At 41.9% G+C, this 16674-nt stretch overlaps 1 protein-coding gene across 3 annotated transcripts in view; it reads left to right on the forward strand.

The window, feature by feature from the left end:
- Positions 1-16674, forward strand: part of TSPAN32 (tetraspanin 32) — a 73856-nt gene that overhangs the window by 32226 nt on the left and 24956 nt on the right. For all 3 annotated transcript variants that reach the window (XM_073347258.2, XM_073347259.1, XM_073347257.2), the window contains 3 exons: positions 11471-11572; positions 12993-13085; positions 15905-15988. In XM_073347258.2, the coding sequence (XP_073203359.1) occupies positions 11471-11572; positions 12993-13085; positions 15905-15988 (279 nt within the window). The remainder of the gene's footprint in view (positions 1-11470; positions 11573-12992; positions 13086-15904; positions 15989-16674) is intronic.

Consider the following 16674-nt stretch of genomic DNA (forward strand, 5'->3'; position numbering starts at 1 on the left):
ATGGTGGCTATTCAATGCTGTTACTGTGTTCTTGGGAAGTCGGCTTGATAATTTCCAGTTTTTTCAGAACTCACTACCCTGTATCTTCACTTGAAAGCCTGGAAGTTCAGAGGAGACTTGCTATGGCTGTGCTGGTTTCCAGTGACTGTAAAGACCCCACATCACACCATGTTTGCTCATTACACTTTTCTAGCCACTTACACAGTCCCAGAGTTGGATTTAAGGCTTTTGGGAGAGCCAGCAGCATGAGATTTTTGACCCACACCCCTAAACTTACCTGACTGGTTTTAGGTTAAAATAGTGGTGGTAGGGAAGGAACTTGAGACCGCCATAAAAGCTGGCCATAGAAGGGAAGTCCAGCTGTTCGTATCAAGGTCTCTGCCTGCATAGTGGCCAGCATCATTTTCCAGTGCACAATTCTCCTGTTGACTCTAGAACCCCCATGTGTTATCGGGTCTCGTGAGACAAGGTGGGTGAGGATGGGTAATATCTTTTATTGGACTAACTTCTGTGGGTGAGGCCTTGTCTACACTACCACTTTACAGCGCTGAAACTTTCTCGCTCAGGGGTATGAAAAAAAAACCTTGTGGGGGTGGTTTTTTTACAGCACTGGGAGAGCTCTCTCCCAGTGCTGGTGCCATGACTACACAGCCACATTGTTAGTGAAGACATGCCCTGAGAGAGACAAGCTTTTGAGGTTTGGTGGGTGGGTGGGCATTCGGGTGATCCTTAGGACTTTTCTTTTCTCTCCTATTGTTTCATCACAGAATCTAGAGTAGTTAGTGATATTAACATAACAAGCACTCAGAATAACAATCCCATTCTTTTCTCTCAAGGCTAGGGAGGGAGTGGGGCGGGGATGTGTGCCAGGGAATTACAATATAATATAGGGAAACAAAGAGAGTTTTCCAACTTAAAAGTTGTTTTGGTCATTTGTTCCCCCCGGCCCCATCTTCCAATTCTTTCTCCTTGTTTTTTTTTATTTTCATCTTCTCCCTCTCCAGATTATTTTCTCTCTTCCCACTTTTCCACCTCCTGTCATCTGTCCTCTTCTTCTTTTTTAGAAAAGCAGCATCTTTCCTCTCATTCTTTGTCTCTTCCCCATTAGCTCCTTTTCACCCACCTCTTTCTCTCCTCTCTTATTTTCTCTGTCTCCTCCCATTTTTCCATTCTCTCCACTCTAGGTTCCTGTTTCTCCCCTCACCCACCTCTTTCTCTTCCCCACCAAAAGCCAGCTATTGCTGTGCGTGCTCATCCTCCTCCCTTTGTGAGGCTAACCTTTCTTCTAACTCCCACCTCCTGAGAGAACCCACTGTTCCTGGGAGAAGGGGGCCAAGTTCTTCCTTCCTCTTTTTCTGCCTACGTTACCTCCTCTCTCTCACTACAGGAGAGCTGATGCCACTGATGGTAAGGAAAGCAGCATTCTCTCTCTCTCTGCACCCCCACCCCCAAATCCCCTCACCCGCCTCCACTGCACCAGGATCTGAACTAGCTCCTCTCTGAGATGTGACTTCTTGTGGCCAGAGGCCACACTGACAGTTAGGAGCTAGCTGGTAGCTAGGAGGGAATTCCTATTGGCCATGCAGTAATATAATCTGCAGAAGCCCAAGTATTAAATCATTCACGGCATAATTAAGGAACTTCTGCCAGGGACTTAGCAACTCTTGTAGATTGGCCTTGAGTGACTGCAACATGTGCCATGAATAGCCAATACTTTTCAAGAGATTCTTCCATTACCAGCTCCTGCCACAATCCATCAGTGTATAATTTGAAGGTGCTCTCTGCAGGAGAAGAGCTGGACTTGGCTTTCATTAAATGGAAGCTAAGATTAACATTAACCCTTACATCATCCCAAAATTCCAGGGGCCTGTGATCAAAATCTTTGAGTCCCAAAGGCCTATTTTAACATGTCTCCTGGTTTTCTTTGGATCAGTGTGTTGCTTGAATATGAACCTCCTCTCTTTATGTGGCAAACTCCTTTCATTGTTTAAATCAAGACCTGTATTTAATAAGTTGCTAAGTGTTTTCATAAGTAACAGTTTTCCCAAGTGCCTTCAGGTAGGTGAAAAGATTAGACCACTTCATTCTGTACTGTATTTTGCATATCTAGGGGATAAATTAATAGGTTAGCTTTTATAGAGCGGTGGATGCAGTACACACAAGATTTTTCACAGGAATTTGCACACAAATGCCTGTGATCTTCCTTTTCACTACATGATGACAAGAGATGCTGAACCTTTTACACTCCAGGACTTATAGCCAATAATGTAAGATTGTCCTCCCCTCCATTTATAAGATTTATAAGCCATCTTGATGTCTGTCCTCAGGAATATTGCAATCAGCTAACAGCCATCTGTTAATCTGTCAGCCTGCCATTCACTCCCCAACTCCCTCTGCCTACTGCATCCTCCTTTGTAGCTCGGGGGACCACTCAGCTTTTCTAAAGGGCAGAATCCAATTAAAGGCATCTCATAATAGATCAGCAGCTGATTACTTTGTTATTGAGCAGGGTGGCATATTTAAGACTGAAGCTTTAGGACAGCAAAATCCTGGCGTTTCAAATGTCAGAGCAAAGGCAAAATTAACGATTATATATAAAGTTTGCAAATAATTTCCTAAATTTGGGGCTTTTGATCAAAAATGTTCTAACTGGAAAAGAGCAAAGCCATTGGTTCCTTCTTCAGTTCATACTGGATTGAAATTAGCCTTGTTTTAGCCAAAACTTAAAGTGTAAAGATCAAATTTTCAAAGGAAGATGCAACAACAGGTGTATCAAAAATGTAAAACTGAGATTTGTATGCACAAAATAATGCTCCTTGCAGGTATACATGCTGGGACTGAAGCAGCTTTGAATTATCTGTGAACTCTCTTATAATTCCCATTTAAAGGCTCAGATCAGGAAAACAGTCCCATTCAGGACAGCACTTAAGCATATTCTCAAAGTTAAGCATGTTCCCTTATATTCATCAAGACGTGGGTTTTACATTTAGCTCTGAATGTAGCAAGGTTTTGGGTTTGCTCTGATTCCTTCTGGCAGGGAAATTTATACTCTTGGTCCAGCTACTATGAAGGTTGAATCTCCCCTGTCAGAGTGTAGAATACTGTACTATATTTTTGAGAAGCATAGTGCCTTTCTCTGCTGCATTCCTGGGCATCGTCCATATCTTCTGTCACTAGACTGGATTTTTGCATTCAAATACTTGGGCATTACCTCTTTCTCAACTATTTCAAATGTGGGCTGAATGTTTTTTAGAGAATTTCATTGACATTTTTGAGAAACTTCAGAATTTTATTTTTGCAAAAATGTTGCTGGATTTTCTTTCAACCAGCTCTATAACTGGTGAAATTTTTGTAAATTTTTTGTTTCAAGATTTCAATGAATATTTTCAAGTTTAAAAAAATGTTGATTAAATATTCAAAAAAGGTGTGTATTAATTTATTTTTATTTAGCAGTTTTTGAAGAGCTCAAGCTGCGTCTGAAGCTTGTGGCTGAAGAACATTCTTCCGCTACTCAATCTTCAAATGTTTTTCCTTCTGCTTCAACTTTATTTTTGGCTTCCACAGAAGCCACTGGGACTTTGGGTAGGGTTCTGGGATCTTCCTGCATGGTGAGCATTGCAAGATTGGGCCTGAAATATAATGCACCTTTCATCTCCCTGCTGCCTAGTACTGTATATTATAGCCACACCCATGGTTATGTCACTGCCATCTAGTAGGCATAAGAGGTGGGGAGGGGATATGTTCAATAATGGTTAAAAATCGTGTGCTATGCAAAGTCTCTGTTCCCTCAGTGGAAGGCAAGAGGAGTATGTGAGAGTAGAAGCCATATGTGATTTCCTAGATGTTTAATTCCAAGTAGTGTTCTTAGACAGCGCCATTCAGAAAATGGAGCTGTATGTCTCAGCTGGAAAGTGATGCGGGTAACTATACCATGGAGGTTGGTGTCTGCTTAAGCACTTAGGACAGCTAGGTTGTTCCAGTTGTATCAACTGGGGGAGCAGTGTGCATTTTTTTGGAAGGAGGGGATGTGGGGAAACATACAACAGAAATGGCACGGACGGCAAAAAGGTGAACAGTTAAATTGGCTGCTGCTTATTTTCCTGCAGAAGTTTTAATAGTTTTGTGCAGGAACCTCTTGGAAAAAGCAATGTATAGTTACAAGAGAGAAAAGTAGGTATAAGAGAAGGTGAGCTGAGGGCCTTCTTTAATGGGATGCCTCTTTGACAGTCCCAAAACAATTGTTGCAGATTGAACACCATCTAGCCCGTTCCCCTTTGTGCTCCCATTAGTGGTGGCATGTGCCAAAAGGGTTTTTTTTTAAATTATTTAATGTTTCTCATTTGTTTTTGAACCATGCAATCAATGGAACCAGTGGATCCCCTCATCTTCCTATCAGCTGGCTCCATTGATTGCATGGCAACCTGGGGAAAACAACACTTGACTTCTGCAGCCTTTCACACGGGATGTGGTGCTGGACCAGATTGCTACTGCTGCTGCTATTGACTGCTGTTGAGCAGAGCTAAAGCAAACTCTAAAACTCTAAAGCAAGAACCTATTCACACCAGTGGGAGAGGCGTGAACTCTTTAAAAGCAACCGGGAGCCTGATCTATGGCCCACTGAAGTCAGTAGGAGTCATTCCAGTGGCTTCAATGGGCTTTGAATCAGGCTTATAGATCAGTCCTTTTCCTCCTTCCTCAGCTGCGCTTTCCAATTCCTTGCTTCTGCTCCACCCACTCCTCTTATTGTCTACTTCCATCTTACTGTCTCTTATTCCTACCTTTCTCTCCCGCACCATTCTGCTTCCCGCTCCCTGCTTCTTGTCTCACTTCGCTTTGTGCTCCCCATTCCCTGCCTTCCCTGCTTTCTTCTCGCCCTCCCAGCCCCAGCTTTTGGAAGATCTTTTCTTGCCTGCTATACGTGAGAGCACAAGAGCCTGGGGAAAAAAAAAGAACCATTCCTTAAATAGAGCACCCTTATTTCTTTTCCTACAGCCCTCCACTGACAGACTCCTAATGCCCTGTCCACTCCGGACAATAGGAGTTTTCCCACTGACTTGAATGGGAGCCGGATCAAGTCCTTCAACCAACATTTTCAATACTTCTAGCCTAATCTAGATGCCTGGATAGATATATAGATTAACAATGTGGTAATTCTCAAGACCCCATATATAAAGAATTCCTGTTGTGTTTCCATACAGTTGAAAATGAAGTACACTCGTGATACTATGTACAAAAGCCTAGGACTGAATAAATATAAAACCTTCCAAAGAGAAAGCTTCCTCTGCAGATTTTGTCTGGGGTCGATCAGTTAAGGCTGCCTGATCCCCAGGCTGCTTTAACTTACTGCAGCTGAGGACTGACATAGTGTAACTGCTCTACCAGACCCCTGGCCCTGCTGCTGGGCTCTCACATATCCTCTGGAGGGGTGGAGAAGCCAACTCTGTCCATGCCAGAGATAAGTCCCCTTCCACTGGGGTGATCCTTTGCTGGCTAGTTAAATGAGATTCTGGTCTGTTATCTGCTGTTCATAAACAAGGAAACTTGTGTTTAACTGTACTGCTGCTGTAATTTATAAACAAGTCTGCTCACAGAGGTGGAGCAGGGACTTTCCAATGAGCTTGAAGCTACGATTCTTGTGTGGGCCTCAGGTAGCCCCAGAGTTCTGGAAATCGCAAAAGGGGCTTTGTCTACTTCCTTCTTTTAAGCACTGTCAGAAACATTGGTGGTCTTTCAATCAGATGGCCTCGCTATTAATTAGGGCTCTGCTTGAATGATCAAGATCCATTATCCTAGATTCTCATCATGGCTTATCATGCATGACAATAGTAATTTCTGTCATTTCTGACTATGCAGGTTTATCAGCGTGAAAGATCAGTGCAGGACTACAGTGCTCCCATTGTTTACTTCTGTCTTCACTAACTCCTGCTTAAATTCCCTACCATCCTTCCCACCAGGTTCGGTTATGTTTTCAATCTACTGTAATTAGATCGTAAGCTCCACGGAGCAGGGAATTGGCTTTTTTAATGATTCCAGGATTCTAAAGTGTCATGAATACATATGGCTTTACACCTTAAAAAACAGAAAAGATAAAAGATTGAGTCAAATGAAACGGTAAAAATCATTCACTTACTCAGATTATGAAGGCATAGAGTTGTTATCCGTTTATGACTTGAAAATGCAGTAAAACTGATAAACGTGCAGGTTAAAAAACCTGTGCTAAAGACAACTATGAGCTTGGAATGAGCATATCTGTTGAGGCCACTATGAATGATCTCAGTTGTGGCATATCAAAGACCCCCCAAAAAAGTAACCACTTTGTAGCAGAATGCTTCCATAACTCTGCCTTGGCACAACTTTTCAGATGAAATAGAAATAAGTGCAAGATCATCTTTTTCAATAAAATGGTCATTCAATTGATAATAAAACGTCTTGTAACTGTCCTCAAATTCCAGGTTTGCTAACAGATTATTTAGCAAACAATCTTTGCTGAATGTGTTAGCTAAATTTAGGCTAGAACCATTCTTGGTGCTGTTCTAAACACATTACCTTTCCAATAAGCCTTCAGTTGACTTGCTTAGGTTGCCTAAATACTGATGTTCAGAGGCAGTTTCCCTTGACAGTCTTTGGCATGACAAGGTGGGTAAACCAAGAAGGTAGACAGTTTTGTCTAATGCATATATTCCAAATTTACCTAAAGATAAAATCCTCCTTTATAACTAACTTAACACTGGGAAGGTGCAATTTTTGACTTAGAGAAAGTAATAGATAAGGATGTGATTTAGTCTCTAGATGAGACAAAGAACTTAAACTCTAAAATTTCTAGGCAGAGTAAAAGCCCAGTTGTATTTAAACATATTGCTCACTGGGGCAGCCTGATCAGGCCTGAGGGACACAGGGATGGGAGGGAATCTTGGAGAGTGGCAAGTCTGAAAGTGCAGAAAGTTTCAAAAACATGTACCTCTTTGCAGTGAGAAATCTAGAAAGTGACCTGACCCCACTTATGCTGATGTGTGTGCTTTTTGAAGCCTTTAGAATAAGGGCTGATACAAATCCATCCCAGGGACCTCTTCTCCTAACTGATCAATCCATTTTGTGGTTGCTCGAGTCTGTGTCAAGGCGGTTAGCACATTTGTGTTTTTCTTAAAGCACATTACTAACAATATGAACATAACCACTCAAATAGGACATTAAAAGGCATCCTGATTGCTGAACTGTGAGTGACTGCCTTGACTTCACAGCACCTGGAGTGGGAAACCGAAGGAGGCTAATCATTAAGTTTAAGGTAATGTAATGGACCAATTACTGCCCTTCATTGCAACTGTCCCACTACCACGAATCCAGGGATCAAGAGAGAACAGTGCAATGGAAATTAAGCAAACTAGTTCTCCAGCATCCATCGCTCCTTGCTTGAGAAAAATCCAGGGGTGAAATTCTGGCTCCATTTACATCAGTAAACTCTCATTGACATCAGTAGGTACAGAATTTTGGTGTGGTGTCTCAATCTCACATTTTCTTTGAGTCGCATTTTGTTTATTTTATTTTATTTTTGTTCTTACACTATATCTTCCTTAGAGGGGAAGTTTCACATCTAGGAGTTTGCATCCCATTTTGAGCTGGATAGGAACAGCAACGCAGGACTGATATTTTTCAAAGCTCAACTGCACAACCAATTGCAAACAAATTTTTCAGCTACAGGAGCAAGGTGTCAAGTGATTGATTTCTCCTTGTCCAGTAATGGTATAGTCTGTAACTAAACAGTCTCCTACTCTAACACAGCTCCTTTTTGTTGGGGTTTATATAGTGCCTCCGATACAAACCATGACATGGTGCTTTAGAGGAAGAATGAATCCGTTCTCTATGCAGCTATGACCATCATGTACCAGCCAACGTGGCAGCAGCTGTACAATGTGTTCAGCAACAAATAGCTGTGAACATCTGGACTGCTGCACTTATTCTATGCTAGAATTGTTTGCATGCAGCATGAGTGCATGACATTCTGAAAAGGACTCTAGGGGTAAAGTTCATCACCAGTACAGAATGTGTATGAATGTCAATGTTACTTTTGAGCTGCCTGCATAATGCCACTCTTCTGGAAAATAACTATGGTCTGGTCACAGATTGTTCCATTGTCACCTGAGGTGCAGAGAGAGTTGGGGAGTTCTTTAATGATCCGTGCAATCTAAGCATCAGTTCATGCTTTCTCGTCTCACTGATGGTTCAGGATACACTGACTCATCACTAAGGTAAACAACTAGCAGCTTTAGAACCTGATCCAAAAATAATTTAAGAGTCTTTCCATTGACTTTAATGGGTTTTGGATGAGGCAATGATTGACTACATCCACCCAACTGGAAGCCTCAGAACTAACTAAACTTCCCAAAGTATCGTCTCCAAATATTTACTAGATCTTAATATTAACACTTCTGGATTTTTCAGAAGTTCCCGGGTCAGTAACATGGATAGGATCTTTCCAGAACAATTAAGCCAAGATTTTCAAAATATCGGAACCTAAAGTTGAGTTTCGGTGGGTGTTGAGTGCTTAAGTCATTAGGTCCTTTTGAAAATCCCACTCTTAGAAGTCTCACTTGTGGCTCCTTTTTTAAAAAAAATAATAATCTTGGCCTAAGTTATTAAGTACTTACCTACTAAACTATAAATAAATATTAAATAGCATGATTATTGTATATAATACAAATTACATATACAGCACCATAAACCTACACAAGACTATGCAAATCTAGTTAAATACATTTTCTGTCCCAAAAATATAATTTATAGAGATGTGCTTCAGAGGGCTAGTCAAAGTCCAGGTTTCAAAAATAAGAGGTCACCGTAGTCCCAGACCAGTTCTATATCTGTGTCTAACACTTGGTTTGGGAAAGTTCAGAAAAAGTTAACACGCTTCATGGCATGAGAAGCAATTGGCTTATATGGCTCTTCCTTCTCCTCTCATTCACGTCTTTGGCTTTTCCAGACGTGTAAGACATTAACAGAGCGAGTCAGGGAATGAATTGAAGGTTTTTTTCAGGATTTTTGTTTTAAAATGTCTGATTTTCAACAAAAATAGGACCCTTTTCATGAGGATTTGTTTTGTTGAAAGGCCACTAAATTTGGGGAATGTAGACAAAAAGTTTTGACTAGCTCTAGAAGTCAGTATTAGAGGGCAGGCCAGGTAAAGGACAGTCGATATAGCCACTAATTAGTGTCTCATGTCAGGCTGCCAGTGGGTGATCTCTTCCTTTACGCTCACTGTTTGAAATCTAGTCTTTCCAGAGTAGCATGTCTGGGACTAATATATAGTTTGCTTAGGAAGAGCAATTGGTTGCTGTTTAGACAAGAGACTCAAGTTAATGGTCTGTTGATGGAGAGGCCAGTCAATCCTTAGGACTGTGGTAGTACTGTAAAGTAGTAATACCAAAGTCACAAAATGACCAACCTCCCTCAACTTTTCTGTCTTTGACAGGCAGACACAATGTGTGTCCCATGGTGCAAGTGGCAATTTTTAATTTCCTGGGAGCAGCTTGTTTTACTGCATTTGGCAGTTTTGTAACTTCATCAGACCATTTACTAGTGCATTGCTAGGTCTCTCTCTAATCACACCTGTTATGTTAATTGATTATGTTGTGTGTAACAGCAAAGCCCCATCACCCCAAGGAGATTAGAGGTATTCTGTGGATTAGAACCAATGGATCAACCAACTGGACTACAAATTGCCAGCTATTCCCTCTGCAACTCTCTGAATTCTGTGGCAGTGCTCACATGAAATTCTCTCATTCTACCACTTCTCGCTTTCAAAGGTCTATGAAGCCATTGCTACAAAATTAACAATCTCCTTAAAAGGCCCTGTAACAACAAAAAGACGTCTCAAACTCCCTTTATATCTATTTCCTGTTTGATACTTATGGAGAAATATTGTGATACAGTACCAAAAGCCTGAAATCCATACCTGCTGTGAATTAGGGCCAAAATGAAGTCATCTTTGCTTCTCCTCCCTCCTCCTTAGTTATAAGCCCCTGGTAGAGACTTTGCAGTTGGGACAGCCATGGAAAGTGGAATAATGTTACAGTAATGGCTGGCTAACACTTTCAATTGATCCCTGTTTCATCTCTGAGCTGCAAAGAATAACACACATAGTCTTTTTCTAAGTAACTTTCTAAGCAGAACCCTTAAGAGTTGATGTAAAACCTTGCTGAGAGATGGGTTTGCTCCAGCTGCACTTGTTCCCTCGCCTTCCCCTTGCTGTCTGTCTCACTGATTAATTTTCTGTTCTAAGTGCTAAGATTTGGTCTCAGACCCATTCAGATCAATATTGGAAGAAAAAGAGAAAATGAAAGAAATAAATAGAATTTTACCAGCTGCCTGCTAGAACCAAGGCCAATTGAGAATTTTTTTTTCTTTTGAAAGCTGAACAAAGATTGGTTGAGATTTCTGAAGCTATGAGATTTCATATTTTCAGTGAATAGTTAGGGCCTGATTCATCAGTGCATTACTCTGGTTTTACACCAATGAAAGTCCGTTGATTTAGAATAGAGTTACTTTTGTGTTATGCTGGTGTAACTATCTACCTAAGGTACTTATATGGCACCCATTATCTGAGTGTTTTAGTATCTCACCATCATTAATGTGTTTATCCTCACAACACACCTGTGAGTTGGAGAAGTGCTGTTATCCTCATGCTGCAGAAGGCAATTACAGGCTGTGAATTCCACTGGGTGGCAGGGTACCTAGGAGTTAGGCATTGCATTCTTGTGTGGATTTAGCCCTAAGTGACTTGTCCAAGGTCACACAAGAAGTCTGTGTCAGAGTAAAGAAGGGAAGTGCCTTAACCACTGGACCATCCTCCTTCTCTGGATTACATGGTAGTAAATTAGGCTGTTTTACGCAAACAAAACAGCTTAGAGCTGGTTAAAAATTGTGAACATTTTTCAAAATGTTTTGGGGAAATAATTTTGTCAAAAGACTTGTAGTAGAGCTAGTTAAATACTTTGAGTATAAAAATGTTGGTGTATAAAAACAAAAAGGCCTTTGTTCATATGGTTTAATGGTGTCACATAGAAGGGAATGTAGGAATTAAATATTCCTACAGCACCCATGTTCCATGTTAGTCAGGTAACTAAAATTAATTGTAGTAATGGAAACCAAACAGGTAATGTGCCATATATTATACTGAATATTTACCTCTTAGTACTAATCCCAGAAACAGCTGCAGTCTATTCCATGGAAGGTGTTCCAAAAATGTCCTCCCTAGAATTGTAGGAAAAATTCATTCCTGGTAAAACAAGAAATGCAGTTCAAATTCCTCTTGTCTATATTTGAGTTTCATTAATAGACCTGAGGTAGCCCTCTGTCTATCTGGCTTTATTTGCTAACCCACTTTGCCTAGGAGAGTTTCTGTGTTTGTACAGTGCCTAGCAAAATGGAGAGTGACTTGTCCAGGATGGGGGTCTGACCAGACATGTCTTTTTTGTAGGTAGAAGATGCCATGATGGATGTGTATGATTCTGTGTACGAGGAAGTGAGGAGGAACTTGTCCAGCTTCAGGAGGCAGGAACTAGCTACCATCCATGAAACAGTAAGTTACTTCCAGTCTTGGTATATCCAGGCTCAGGAGATCTTGCTCCAGGGTGTCTTTACATTGGCTTCAGTTAGCTTTGGATCAAGCCTATATTCTTCTATTGTCTGTACTTCCCAAACACCATAGTGGTTTTTTGTTCCTTAGGTCACAGAGCTCCTGCTCAGTTCTCCTGTGGCCATTTCTTTTCTTTTCTGAGCTTGGCACTGCCAGGTTTGGCTGGCTGAATTAGCAGCAGGATGAAAGGATTAGTAGGACTTGCATAGGACTATAGATAATGATATACTACAAATATTAAAAGACTTCCAATCATCGTGCAGTGATTATGACATTTTCCCCCCCTTCACCTGCCACCCCCACCCAGTTCTCACTGAGGAGACCCAGGTTTCTGAGCATCACTTTCACCCAAATACCAAGAGGCGATCTCACCTCCCTGAGAGAGCATTTCACACCACACACCGTGTAGTCCCTTTGCCATTCCATGCCGGTTCCTTAATGGTGGCTGAAAGGTAGGAGCCCGCCTCCAACATTGTTGTTGCCATTCCAGAATCAATAGCCTAGGGGTGCTCCAGAATGTAAATATGATTGAAGGCACAACTTCAACAATATGGCCAGCTGAAGGTAAATTTCCCACTGTGGAAGCATCAGGGCAAACAATGTCTGGTTTTTTGTTTTGTTTTTATTTTTCAAAGTTTTAAGCTGCTAACGTGACAAAGCAAGCCACGCAGCTCTGAAGAATCCTTACCTAGCAGTGCAGCGTGTAGGTATAAAGGAGAGCTATCATCCCAATTCTGTGGTGCAGTAGGTAGATTAATGTGATTGCACAGAGCCTAGGGATTGCTTCGCTTAGTGTGTGCAAGATGAGATAACACAGTGGCAGAGACTGTTTCTTATGGAGAGAAACACAGGAGTCCTCTCTAGACAGCTGAGTAAAGGAAATGCCGTATCCTTGCACAGCCAGGTCTGTTTGGATAGTGATCTAATGTCATGCCGTGGGACTAGAGGGGAAGGTCAGTACTGCTTATTTGTTTCTGGACTCCTCCCTCTAGCTCTGTATTTTCTGTCCTGATTTCTCAGCAGAGGGAATGGCAGATTAATTTATGGCTCTGTGAATGGACAATTTAGGGCCTAATACAAAGCTGATGGTAGTCAATGTAAAGACTCCCACAGGTTTAATGGGGAATGGATCAGGCCTTAAGACGTTTTAACCTATGTTCTTAACTGCTAAAATGATATATTTATAATGCTACTTGCCCTCTGCAACCAGGGGATCATGAAATCCTGGCCCAGAGTAAGGAAGACAGAGAAAAATGTTCATCTCCCCCAGATGCAACTCATCCTGCAGCAGTCTGCCAGACAGAAGGTTGGTAAGGGAAGAGGAACCCAGGCAGTGACGTAGTTTTTGTTTCTTCTGTTTCAGTTTCTGTGCTGTGGAAAGCAGTCACCCTTTGGAGAAACAGGAGGCATTGAAAAGGAGACATGTCCATCAGAACCTATGGGCACAGCCAGAGCGGTAAGGGAATCATCCAGGAGCCATTTGTACTGTCAGATGTCAAGGATGACCCATTAGCTTTTCAGCTACTACTTAAACTAGCTCAACTGACCTAACTCGAGTGTGGGGGGAAAGCACCTTTTGTCTCAGTCTAGACAAGACCTAAATGACTACATGTGGTGCAGAGAAGCAGTGAATTTGGGTCTCACTCTTTACCTTGGTCAGCATTTTCAACCCCAATCCAGCCCTACAACTGCTGCGGCTCCCATGTTGTTTCCTTCCCTCTGGATAACTGGATTGACTGGCCTCTCCATCAACAGACCATTTACTTGAGTCTTTTGTCTAAACAGCAACCAATAGCCCTTTGGGCCAGTGCAGCAGCAGTATGATCATTATTCCCAAACTCTTTCCATGGAGATACTGGCAAGACCTTCTTCCGTCTCACCTGCGCTCCAGGCTCCCAGCTCAAAGCCAGTTCCCCCCTTGCTCTCACCAGCGACCTCCATTTCCATTGCACCATTGACTGTGTCTATTTGGAACTTTCTGAGCCATATTTTCACTTGCATTTTTGCCTACTATTGAAGGGAAACTCCAGGTGGGATGAATGAAATGATGATCTTTTGAGGGATAAAATGAGGAAGGATTACTGCCCACGTCCCTTGCCATCACGCCTACTTCTACTTACTGGCTGCCAAGAGACACCTCCTCACATGTATCCATTAGAAGAAGGGCATTGATTTTTTTTTATTAGAAATACAAACTGGCGTCTTTCTGACTGAAAACAGCAGCTAGGAGAAACTGCAGTAGATCGGTGGTTCCCTGAGCCACAGATACAATTCTATAGCTGTTCCTTTGCCCGGTTTGATGTTTGCCGCTCTAGAGAGCCTTGAAAATGCCGGATCTCTTCAATTTGTCATTTCTCAGATGCTTCTTTTCTTGTCCTCTGACTTTGCAGTGGACACATGATGTCATGCTTCTGTGTGATGTCAGATGCCCATCGGTCCAATCAGACATCTCTATTTGCAGTTAAATTATGAAGTTGGAGGTACTTTGCTTGCTGATAGCAACAAGCTGAGCATGCAGATTTTCATGTGTAAATTATACATACTGCCCTTTTCCAGGGTATTAGAAAATTACTAAGAATTCCCTGGGAAATACCCAGCTTCTAGGAACCCAGAAACCTGGGTTTTTTTCCATTCAAGGGCCTAAACCACTTTTCAGTAAGCTCTTCAGTTTTTTTGAGAAAGCAAATAAACAGAACCAATACCAGATGATCTCGGCTGCGAGACTGTAACTTGGATTTTTCCCAATAGATTTGCCTGGACTGTGTAATTTTGTTCTCTATTTGACCAGTTGTACTAATGAAAGTTGCCATCTTAATATGTGTATTTGTCCTAGGAGACAAAATGATTGTGTTGCTATGGTTCTGCAAAGACATGATGTATTAGTGCAATGTCAGGGAGTACTTGTGGCACCTTAGAGACTAACCAGTTTATTTGAGCATAAGCTCCCTTTTCTTTTTGCGAATACAGACTAACACGGCTGTTACTCTGAAACCTGTCAGAGTGCAATGTCCTAACGCAGACTGTATAAATTCAGAACTTCTAATTATCCTGCTTGTCAGTTTGCAGGACCTGGGACAATTTCATGATGATTCAGGGTATTATGGGATAGCAACCTTTCTGGTATGTCCGCCTTTTGAAAACTGAATTCTGAAGTGTAACTTTCAAAACAGACTGCAACTGGTAATAATAGGGCTACAGGAAAAGAAGTGAGGGGAAGAAATGTGTCTGCTGCCTGGTAGTGCAAGAGCAGGGTGCTTACGTGGCGATTTATGCTTTGAATTCCCTCCGGCTGATGGTAAAGGGAGATAAACTGCAGTGATGCATTCTGTAGAATGTATGGGAAGGGAGGAAGTGATCTTGTGTCATAGCAGCTGCGGCTCATTTTATCTTTGGGTTCAATTCTGCAAGGTTCTGAGTACTCTGGCCTGATCCAGCAAAGCATTTAAGCAAGTGCTTAACCTTAAGCATATGAATAGTCTGTCCCTCTGTCTGTCTGTCTCTCTCTCACACTCGCACACAGACTTCAGTAGGACTGTTCATATGCTTAAAATTAAGCTTGAGCTTAAGTGCTTTTGCTAGTTCCAGCCGGAGTGCTCAGCATCTTGCAGGATCGAGCCCTTTACTAGCATCGCATTGCAGACTTAAAGCACAGCATGTCAGAAGACCTGCGACAAACATTATTTTGCATTTCACATGCCTCCATTCCATCTTCCTTTTTTCTTCCCCTCTTTCCAAAATTCTCTCACTCACTCACACACACACACACACTCCCCAGAAATCTTGAAATATATTTTACCTGGCGCAGTTCCAAAAATATCACTGCAACGGCAGGTGTACTATAGGAACTGACTGTGGAGAGCACAGTAGGGCAACAGAACTAGGGAGACATAGACCCCATTCACTACCAAGCCAAGGCTCCATGTCTCAAAGTATAACACAATCTGCAGCAGAGCACTGGTGCCAGAATTCATGCCGCATACAGTGACAGGTAAAGTCAAGAAGGAGGATTTGCACTATAGCTGCAGCTCTCTGCTGGTTGAGGAGGAGGAAAGCAGGATAGAGCAAACCTAACTCTGATTCCTGTTGTTTAGACAGAGGCTGTCTCTATGATAGAGGGTCTGTAAGAGACAGGGCTTGGAAGCTGCTTCTGCTGTGAGGGATGATGATGATAAACCCTGTCAAGCAGAGAGAGATGGGGAAGCCTCTGCAGGGATAAAAGAGGTGAACTCCTCCAAGTTGTCACTGTGCTTTCACAGAATATCTCTGTCATTTCAGGATTGCCTCCAAGAGATCCAAGACTTCCTAAAAAAACATATGGACTTCGTCTCTGTGCTGCTGATCATCACAATCTGCTTCATGGTAGCTACCTTCCGTCCTTTGGTACCCTAATTTTCTGAACAAGCTGAGGCAGGGACAGTTCAGTGGCTTGAGAGGGCAGGTCACATTGAAAACCTTGCGTGCAGGAGACAGGTTTCTTGATCTGGCGGTGATAAGCCAGCAGCCTGGAGTTTAGTAACAAAGGAAATAACCTTGATGATGTGATTCACCACAGAGACTAGGGGAGGAGCTATCCAATAGGGCTGCCAGTCAGACTGAGGAATCACAGCCAGTTCTCTGCTGGAACAAGCTCGCTAAATTCCTGGCAGCCATAGGTTCTGTGTTGAGCTTGGGGAATAGGTCTGGAAATAGGCTTCCTCAGAATTTGAATCCCATTGTCTAGGGTGTTGAGTCTAAGCATTTTGTCCTGTGGCTGAGGATGTGCCATGGTCTAACCACCACATGATCTAACATTACTTTGTGGTGTTTAGAGCTGGTCAAAATATTGTCATCAAACACTTTGGGACCAAAAATATCTTTTCAACCAAAGGAAACATTGCCACAGAAAATGTTCATGTTGGTCAAAAATTTTCAGTGTTTTAAAGGAAAAACCAAAATTATTTTGGTAAAAGTTTGATCTCTTTGAAAACTTATATGAAAACCCATATACTTTTACCAAAAATGTCTTTTTTTTAATGGCAAATTTTTTGTTGTTTAAAAAAAGTATA

This window comes from Lepidochelys kempii, chromosome 6 (genome assembly GCF_965140285.1).
Source record: "Lepidochelys kempii isolate rLepKem1 chromosome 6, rLepKem1.hap1, whole genome shotgun sequence".
In the NCBI taxonomy this organism is placed as follows: Eukaryota; Metazoa; Chordata; order Testudines; family Cheloniidae; genus Lepidochelys; species Lepidochelys kempii.